Source organism: Mugil cephalus, chromosome 19, assembly GCF_022458985.1.
Source record: "Mugil cephalus isolate CIBA_MC_2020 chromosome 19, CIBA_Mcephalus_1.1, whole genome shotgun sequence".
NCBI classification, from domain to species: domain Eukaryota; kingdom Metazoa; phylum Chordata; class Actinopteri; order Mugiliformes; family Mugilidae; genus Mugil; species Mugil cephalus.
This window is the reverse complement of record NC_061788.1, coordinates 15,805,108-15,815,544: the sequence shown is the minus strand read 5'-3', so window position 1 is coordinate 15,815,544 and position 10,437 is coordinate 15,805,108. Positions and strand designations below refer to the sequence as shown.

At 39.6% G+C, this 10,437-nt stretch overlaps 1 protein-coding gene across 1 annotated transcript in view; it reads right to left on the bottom strand.

The window, feature by feature from the left end:
• Positions 1 to 5,040: 5,040 nt before the first annotated feature.
• Positions 5,041 to 10,437, bottom strand: part of LOC124996739 (ephrin type-A receptor 5) — a 61,748-nt gene continuing 56,351 nt past the window's right edge. The window contains exon 19 of the mRNA XM_047570020.1: positions 5,041 to 10,154. Within this exon, the coding sequence (XP_047425976.1) occupies positions 10,043 to 10,154 (112 nt within the window). The 3' untranslated portion in view covers positions 5,041 to 10,042. The remainder of the gene's footprint in view (positions 10,155 to 10,437) is intronic.

Here is a 10,437-nt window from a genome sequence, read left to right as displayed (position 1 = left end):
AAAATGTTAAAGACCCCTGACCTATACTGTAGCCAGCCACCAGGGAGAGCTCTACTGGCTTTGGCTTTTGGGGAGCTGTTCTGTTATCCATCTTTATTTACAGTCTGTTGTTTCACTATGATATAGAACAAAAAAAATTATAATTTTACAGAGAAACAATGGCACGCCAGTCTTAAAGTTCATTTTACTCCTTAAAAGATGATTTAGATAGATAGATCTATCATCCACATAAAAACACAGACAGGCAAACACAACAGCAGCAGATATAATAACTAGCAACAAATAGAAAAATCATTAAATTAGGTAATGTTCCATAACTACCACAGTAACTTGCTCAGACTGATCTGTGCCTGCACAAAAGAGTTAAAGCCATTTCACTGCAACAAAGAACGCCGACATGTTTTTCTTTGCGTCACAGCACTTGTGCTTTTCTAAGACCATTTTTGCTTAATGTGGAAGTCGGTCTGTGAAAGTAATGAATGAACTGCGGGAAAAAATAAAGTTCTGTGTGCAAAGCTAAGTCAATTCCAATATGTGTGTGTCAAAGTGGCATACCTCATTAGAGCAGAGAAATAGCCGCTGTACGCGTCGCGAGAGCAGTGTGTTCAAGGTATTGTTATTAATATATTACCTCCCCGGTTAACTGCACTTTCATCTCACCTTGACTGACCTTGGACACACACACACGCACACACATACACACACGCACATGCAGACACGCACACACACAGATATTACACCAAAGGGACTTCACATTAGGGACATTTCTGCTCGTTTGATTGACTGCCTAGAGTAAAGGACCTTGGAAAAACATCTGGGCGAGTGACAAATACGCCCCCCTGGCAAGAAAGAGGGGGAGAGAGAGAAGGCGAAAGAGAGAGAGAGAAAGAGAGAGAGAGAGAGAAAGTCCAATGTGTGTGCTGAATTATCCCCGGTGCTACACAAAGACCTGGCTGGGCGATATCACTGGCGAGTTTTCTTTCTTTTTTTTCTTTTTCTTTTTTATGTGTGTGCATGTGTGTAAAATGTGTGTCCTTGCCAGCCACTTGACATCACACAGCCCTCTCATGGCAGGCTCCTCGGATCAGTAGCAGAATGGATAAGGCTATTTACCAGCAGCTTATTTGGTCCGGGTCAGACCTCCCGTAACAGTTTAATGGGTGCTCAGGGTGGCTGCTACACGCAGGCGACCAGCTTTATCTGTCCATACACACCTCGGGCTCACATGTGACGGGAAAGTGATTTTAAAAATTATGTATCGTGACAGCTAGGAGGCCCAAAACGCAATTCAAGGAGAGCGACAGAAACTTCAAACGTGAGAATTTAGAGACACCGTATATCAGTCACAATAGAATATTCTTATAATTAATATGTTATCTTCAAAGGTCTGCGCACAGTGGAACTCTTTATGACGCTGTCAGATTGAAAGAAGCTCAGCGTGGACTTCAGAGACGATTTGTCATTCAGTTAAATGAATAATTGTCTTTATTATTTATTTACTGCTGGGTCTCATTATGTACAATCAGTTATTTGGCATTGCTGCAAAGGTTTTAATTCAGTTATATGCTTTGGGCATTACTCTTAGTGATGCTGTTCACGCACATGCACACAAATACACAAAGTTATTTAGGAATTAAAAATGTCTGCCCGTATTATTTTGTGAAACTGCAACAGATTACAATAAAGTGGCCACTAACATTTCCGCTCGCTAGATTTAAAATGTAAACTTCTTACATTTAAGGCGGAAAAGGACATTGTGTTGTACAGGTGTGTACATAGATTTGGATGCAAGGAAACAGATCTAATCGATCTAATGTAATCATAGATCTAAGCAATGCAAGCATGCATGTGTTAATAGATATGTACGCAATTCCTTACAGCAAAAAAAAAACAATACAAGTGTAACCCTACGTTTTTGACATTAAAAAACTGTTATTTTAACAAAGTGCAAAGGATTTAACAGTTGATAGAGGTTTAGATGTATATAGATATCCAAATATGTGAACTGAGAAATGGATGTGCTGTGTACATAAAGCCGCAGAGAAGCCTACCTACATTTCTACACACCTAAACCCAGAGATCCACAGACGCCCCCCCACAACCACACCTAAACTGACAGCTAAGGTGCCACTGAAGGTCATTCATAATGATTAAAGAGGCATCTCTGCAATGATTTTCAAATGACCCTCGGGACGCGTCGACCACTGACACCTCTTCAAGAGAAAATTACTTCATCGTGCCCCGGGACCCCTGACTTTAAACCGGCACACTGACAGCCTACCAGACAGCCAAACTGTGAAGAGCAGCATCCTGGGACAAAAATAATAAAAAAATAATAATAAAGATGATGAAGGCAAACAGAAAAGCCTAATAGAGTCACAAACTAAATAAAATAAAATGCAGATATGGGGATGCGCAGGAATGTGGCAAGTCAGGCAGACTGAACTGGTTTGAAATAAAGAGAGGCAGACGAGCAGACAGGGAGGAATGTGAAGACATGTATGCATACAGAGAGACAGGCGGGTAAGCCCAAAGCCAGCCTGTCTATCCATCCAAGAACAATCCCCAGTCAGCAGCACTGGGAGTGTGGCCCCACTGCAATCCCACACACATACACTCACACACACACACACACCCTGCAGCTCTTTTCTCCAAGCCGCTGATACAGAGGTTTTGGTAATAGCCATGCTGATGGTGTGATGGCTAATTTCACCTTCATACACTTGGTGTGTGCGAGTATAATAATCACCTTGAGCCATGCAGGCAGTGGATATCCCCGGGAGAGCGGCCGGGTTAGATTTTGACTCGGCGCGCACCAGTCGTCGACACAACAGTCTGGTACAAGATATTTACATATAAACTACTGCGGCAGTGTGAGGAGTGAGCATCACCTCCACACATGGTTCAAGGTCGTCACATAAATCACAAACAGATGTATGAATTAGGGACCTTTGATTTTTGAAGAGATTAAGAAATGTAATTTCTTGTGTGAAACCCGTAAATGCATTTAAAGGTAAATATTTAGACCTAGTAGCTGTCTTCACAGTCTGCTTAAACGTATTAGAAGACTAATGGTCTTTTTAATGAGGATAAATTATTAGAAGTGTGCTCAATATGTAAAATGTTAGCAAGGATTCCCTATTATTGGCTGTTTTCTATGAAGCATTCACACAAAAACACGAGCTGCTGACATCAGCAGCTAATTCCACTGCATCTGACAGACGCACTGTTACAAGGGCTTGCATCATCTGGTTTTAAAACATCATACATTTTACAGAACCCCATAGCTCATTATGACTATAACCCAGCAATGAACTCTTCTTTGTTGGATCCGCTTTCAGCTCAGATGCATCGCTGACAACAGGTTTCACAAAAAAACGCACCCTGCGAAGTTGGGAACCGTGTTATTTAGGATCTTTACTTGACTGGCGTTTGATTTTCTCCCCAGATCAAAAGGCATCTTTGTATTTATTTATCCATCTGTTTCTGTCTCCCGGCTGTCTCCACCTAGACAAAGAGAAAACATGGTAACTAGCTCCCTTGTTACCCTGACAGTTGGTATCTCAGCCAATAAACCACGACTAATTGCGTTGCTGGGAAGCCTCTTTGCGCCATTACGTTGTCGGTCTAAAGTGGCTCATTACATAGAAACCAGCAAGAGATATGAACTCGAACAAAAACAGATAACAAATCCAAACGTTAGTGCATTACAATAAAGTTCAGTCTACATGAACAGCAGTAAAATTAAGGGATGCGCACAGCTGCATTTATAAAACATTTAAATGCTTCTTGGAATATGTTCCATTCATTGCTGCATAGATTAGAGAAGTTGACACTTTTATTTGCCATAGATATGGAGTCTCAGTGGAATTCCCAATTTACCAGGTCCATTTAAAGCTTGTGGGAGTAACTAATAGTGTAAACAGTGCATCTGTAGTGATTACTAACATTAAAGACAATCTGCAACATCTGTATGTTACTGTCCTTATAAAATACTGCAATCACTGCGAGGTTTTACATTATTTCCCTCTTTACAAGCTGAGCATACTGTAATATGGTGGAAGAGAGATTTACTTTAGTATTTAATAGTACAAAATACCAATTAAGGGCTCACTGGAATCTCTTTCTAATTTCTCCCCTAATGGACAGTTCGTTCCACAAACGCTATACATGGATGTGTTGGTTTTGCGCATACAGTTCCTCGTCTTTTCGGTCAGTGCTCTCCAACACAATACACATGTGGTCAACCGTGCTTGTCCATGCTGTCAGACTGTAATCTTTCCTTTTATAAAAGAAGCATCTTGGACACTTCCCAGATACTATTTCATACTTCCTGACTGCCAAAGACAGAGGTTGATGATTCATAGAACCTTAATTACATTAGTAACTTTTGTATTTACACCGCGCCGCTTGGTGCTTCTCTGTCTTGATTGGTTTCTCTTTTATGCTCATTCAGATGTATCAGGGCACCAGCACATGAACATCACCACAGGAATACAATTTGAGACTCGGGTGCACTGTGAAACTCAAAGAAATTTACTTGGCACTGATAGACTTAATCAGCATTGCGCGGACTTGTTTGGTGAGAACCCAAATGTAATGGATAGTCATCCTGCACTAGTCGAGTCAGGTTTTGAGAAGGCTCTGGTAATTTATACAACCAGTCCCCATCTGGCCTTTCAAGAGACCAGCTATATATTACAGAACTTTAACCTTTGAGTAAATGTTTGACCTTCTGTAGGGGATTGATGGAAAGTCATTAGATTGGCCAAGTCAGTAGGACACATCCAGCTCAGACCAATCCCGTCTGAACAAATAGTAGCGGAAATCCATCTATTAGTTGTTGAGAGATTTCTGTCTCAACCAAATTGGTAGACTGAGAGTCCAACATTGCCATTGCTACATTGCTACAGTGGCACCATTACCATGGTTGGCCATATAGTGTATTGTGAATCTGTTTCCAGATGTCCCAGAATTGCTGGTGCAATGCCTAAAACAAAGAGCAATTTTGTTATCAGACAATGACGGCGCCTTCCAGGGTTGATTTTTTTCCAGTTTTATTGCAAAAATATAGACTTTGATAACACACTACAAAAACATCAACACAAACGTAATACATGACACTCTCAAAGACAAACCAATAGCACATCAATAGGTAAGTATATTTACTGTGCTTTTAATGAATCACAAAACAGTTATTCAGTTGTTTAATGTGTGATTTGCTGATAATTTTTGTCTTTGACTGGGGAAAAAATCTTAGAAAAAAAAAAGCTTGGCTGTTTTTGTATCTTAACACTTTAAGTGAAAGCTGCGCAACACCAGCTGCATGACAACCCAATAAATTCCCACTTCCTGAGAAATTAACTATACACTTGCGAAGCAGGTGGGGCCATTTCTAAATTTCACCACGCAATTTTACTTTTTAGTGTTGTTTCTTCACGTTTCAACCAACAGTGAGAAACATCTGATTTCGTTATAATGTAGCATGTCATACAGCACAAAATACTACAATATCTACACGCCTCGTTAGCTGTTGCTAAGATGAAGATCTGCTATGGAGGTGAAAGAGTTCAAGCCTATTCCAGATACCCTTGCAACCAGAAAAGAGGACTGTTACTAGCAGAGCGCTGACCCCTGATACAACCCCACCCACTTTTCTATTTGACGGAGTCACCCAAACCTGTATTTTCTGGTGGTTCACATGTCTCTTAACAATTCAGATGTTAGTGCAACCTTTTTATTGTTCATTATATCCCCATGCATTTGTGTATGTAAATATGATTTTGGCTAATAACATCAGATATTGCTTTTGTACATTTGCTAGAATTCAGTCAGACCTGGTCTCTAATGGTTTATGCAGGGTTTTGATAGTCTTTAATGGAACCAATTCCAAGAAACCCTAATGTGTTAAGTGAAGAAACGTCATATGGAAATGTCTAGTTTCACAATTAGATCCATTTCACACAACAGACTTCAGATGTGTAGATAGAATTTAAGTTGACGCGGTAAATTTAGCTCCTGCGTAAACACTGCATGGCTGACAGAGTTCCAGCTGACAGTAACCGATTAAAATCATGCAATTGCAAAAACAACTGCAGATATTTTGCACGGCAATACATGTCAGCTAAACTGTACATTCCATTGTTGTTTGCAATGCCAACAAATCAATACCTATCTTCACAATTTTGTGAACAGCGGTAATGCTAAAATGCACTCTTAGAAAATGTCTTTAGAAATGTCTGACTGACGTTTGTAGACATCAAGGTATAGTGCTTTTAACCTCTTGTAAAAAAAAACAAAACACATCATTAATTCTCTATCTGCTAGACCCTGTGCTTGTTCTGAAGGTGTATTGTTGTGCCATACACAAGAAAAGGGTGCTCTACATCAAGGATGCTTATACAGCGTTAATTGGTTTTTAAAATTGTTACCAATGCTTTGTGCTTAATTGTCAGTTCTTTACACCATGGGAAGCAACGCAAATATTTGTTGTATAATGAGCATCAGGGAACACAGTAATTATAGTAATCATATATTAAATAATCCACTGGAAAGTAAGTCACCTATAGACATTTTAGTCAAACAAAAGGGCAACAGATTTCTCATAAAGTGCAAATTAAATTAGTTCCAACATACACATTGTCTGACATTCTTCTTATTGCCTGTAGACATAGTTGGCAAAAAAGTAAGTATATATATATAGAAAGCTGGGGAACAATTGGGGCATAGCATTTTGGCAGGGGAGGAAATAACGGTGCTCAAAAGATGAGAGGCACTTGTAAGGGTGTACTATTCACCAATTGTTCATGCCCCAGGCGTACGTTGAAAATTAAGTGGGGAAATTGCGGTGGTTAAAAAGCCAATAACATGGAATTTGGGATGAATCAAAATTACTGTAAAACGGCGTCAAAATGCTCATGGTCTTCATTTGACTGAGCAAACTTTTAATTTAAAACTTGCTGGGTGGTAAATTAAAAGCACCCAACACGATTAACTTTCACTATACATGCCTTATATTGAGCACCATATTACTGATGCATTCCCCCGCTAAATGAAATATCTGCATAGCCACAATACTCTACATTTTATGTCCAAATTGTTGGTTCACCAACACTGCTTCAATAAAAACTATGACTTGGTCTAAGAAGCTGGTCTAATGTTACTTAATGGCTGGTGTTCCCCATTGTATATTGATGTAGAAGCTAGAACCACACCTCTTAAGTAGTAAATGTAGAATACAGAGACTATGCAGATGTGTATTTTGTAACCAAACTTTCCCTACGGTAGAACAGTTTGACTTTTAAAAACACATACCCATTTAGAATATCAGCACATCATTCCCCACTTACATTCTTTTCTGAAGCTAGTCCAAAACATAGTATGACCTCAACAGCAGGTTAAATGCCACAAGAAAAAGGGGGTTCTTAACTCCAAGCCGGGTCTGCGTGTTTAAAAGCAGAACATGTTCTTTAAAAAAGTGGAAAACCCCCTTTTAAAACCTTACATTCTTCATGTGTGCTTTTCTATGCTTTCCACACGAACAGGTAATATCGCCTCTTAGAAAACTATCTGTACAATCTTGTTTTGTTTCCACCTTTACGCCCCAGCACAAGCAGTACAATGACAGAGAAAAATAGTAGCACGTCATCTGCAAAGAGGATACAGTAGATATAGAGTGAGAACTTCTTAGGTGAATGGAAGGGTGGAAGGGATCAAGTTTTAGCGATAAAGCACTGAGTAGCAATGAACAACATACCACAGCAAAGAGAAGTAAAGAGAGGGCTCGATCATTGACATCATTGTATACCTTTAAACCATACAATACACCAGAAGTTAATGTATTGGTCCCTGCACATTTTCCTCACATACTTCTAGAGACAACAGGCATTTCTTGCTGTCAAATTTAGGTCTTGCACCAAAACTTCAAATGAAACTCAATCACCAACAACATAAGAAGAATATTTGCTATTTCTGCATACCCTTTTTTGAGGGGGGGGCAGATGTGCTGGTTGACCCCACCTGACATTGACCCAGGTCTAAGTAGCAGAAAAGCAGATTTAGAATATTTCTCACTATTTACTAATGTGTACTACTCTGAGATGCATGACCAATATCAACTTGTCCACATGATGGCAGACAGAAGAACAATGCTCCCTGCTTTAAATATATAATACATTATATACATGAAAGACATGTAGGCAGAGCTGCTCAGTAGTCCAAGATAGAGTATTATGACGAAACACAAACTGTCCACATAATTTTTGCAATTGTTTTTTTTTTTTTTAAAACAAGTATAAATAAATAAATGATTATCAAGTTGATCAATATTGCCTCCTTATTTTCAGCAGTCCTGTTAGAGTGAGGTTTTTTGTGGTGTGGCAGACATGCGTGTGAGAGACACTTTGCGGCATGGCGAACTGAACAGGTTGCTGAGGGTTTTCTGCGGTACCTGAAGGTTGTTGGTTCTAAGTGAAGGCTCGATGAAGATCTGAGTGCACTCTTGACTGAAGGCTGTATTGAAATCCTTGCAGAAGGTTCCATTGGAATCTGAGCGAATACCAGTAAACAGTCCCCATTCAAATCCGGATGATCTTTTCCAGTAGAATCAAAGTGGAAGCTCCATTGTTAAATGAACAAATGTTCCATCAGGATTGACTGAACGGTCCATGGATTTCCCTAAATGGAATTTCCACTGGATTGATTGTTCCAGCTGTATCCCGAAGCGCTTTTGTACATGATGCAAACATGATTCAACACTTTGAATGTGCTGCGTAGAACCTGTATGAGGGTTCATCAGAATCTGGGTGAAACGTGCATTAGGTGTCTGTTGTGTCCTATATGATACTGAAGTAAAGCTGTGAAAGCGATTTGAATGTGTGATGTTGTTTCTAGAACCTGCACAAAGGTCTGATTAAATGTTTCCCAAAAACATGTGACAAGTATTCTGTTTAAGAAGAGATTTTGTAAATTCGAATCTGCATAGATTTGATATCAAGTTGCTAGCTGAGTTAGTTGTGTACGAAATCATTAAGATCATTGAGTGAAGCCTCTTACAGATCTTCAGAAGAAAGTTAACAGAATCTCTTGTACAATCTGTGGCTTCTTCATTCAGAAGTTGGTTTTAAGGAACAGAATGGTTCTATTGCCACATTCTAGCAGTGCTATACATTCAGCCAGAAGAACTCTCTCACACTTGAAAGCCTAAAGCATTGTATCTGTACCACACTTTTATATTGTATTGTAGTTTATCCTTTGTAAACCCAATCGTATATTTCCACATTTTAAACAATGTAGCCTGCATTATTATTGCGCTGCATTGCTTTTGAAGATAATGGAGTATGTGACACCGATGAAGAATCTACAGGAAGCTGTAGTTTTGTGGCATGAAGACTCTGCAAGGCAAAGACTGACACAAATGAAGATTTTGCTCATTATATGTTTACCCTGCCTGAGAATGGTGTTCAGTTCTATATGTCCTAATGTACTTCCAGAGAAAATTACAGGAGGATAAGCCAGTACTGCTTAGATCCACTGGGCTCACTCACCTGAGACAGGTTGAAAAGGTTCAGTTTAAAACTCCCATGTTTGTGACACAGCCAAGAAGTGATGATTATTCCTAGGGCTAGAGCTTTTGTCAGGGTTTCGTGTTTGATATGGGAGTATCCAAATAGAGCCAACAATGTAAGAATCCCGAAAGCTCGCTAAGTTGCGAGAATGAAAAGTGTCACTTTAGTTCAGTTTTGCTCATCGCCGTCCTTCCACGTGGCACCACTCAGTCCAGTTCAGTTTGGTTTTAGCAGTGCAATGTCAAAAATCCCTGCTGACACCACAAGCAAAGTCCACGCACACAAGAACCACAAAAATGCGGATCTTTCAGTTTGATCCATAGTTCACCGGGTCTCTTTGTCCACAGAAAGTGCTAAGCCGCTCTAGGTCCAACAGAGTCTTTTGATTACTTACTAGGTCCATATATTGTGTTCATGTGTGTGTATGCGTGCGTGTATACTGTGTGTGTGTGTGTGTGTGTGTGTGTACATGTGCGTCAGATGTTTACTGTGGAGTTGGTGTTGTTCATATGGACTCTCATCTCCTGAATACTAGTGATAATTTTTTTCTGATGTCCAGCCAAGTTCACTCCTACTCTCCGCAAATCCCTGAAAAACACAAACATCAGGCCACTAGTTTTAAGGCAGTCTGCTAACAACCAACAAAAAACTTAATCTTTTTCAGAAATACCTCCAGTATTGAAGACGGCTAGCTTTTCAGTGCTATTTCTATTGCGGTAAGAGCCCTGCCTTGTTGTTGAAGTAAGATAAAAATCAATATATGTTATTTTCAAGACCCTCAGCTTTTACACTTACCTAGAGTTATGCAATGCAAAAAAAATGCTCTAATACAGTTACTGTGATATCTAAATGTGGAGCCATGCATGCATGT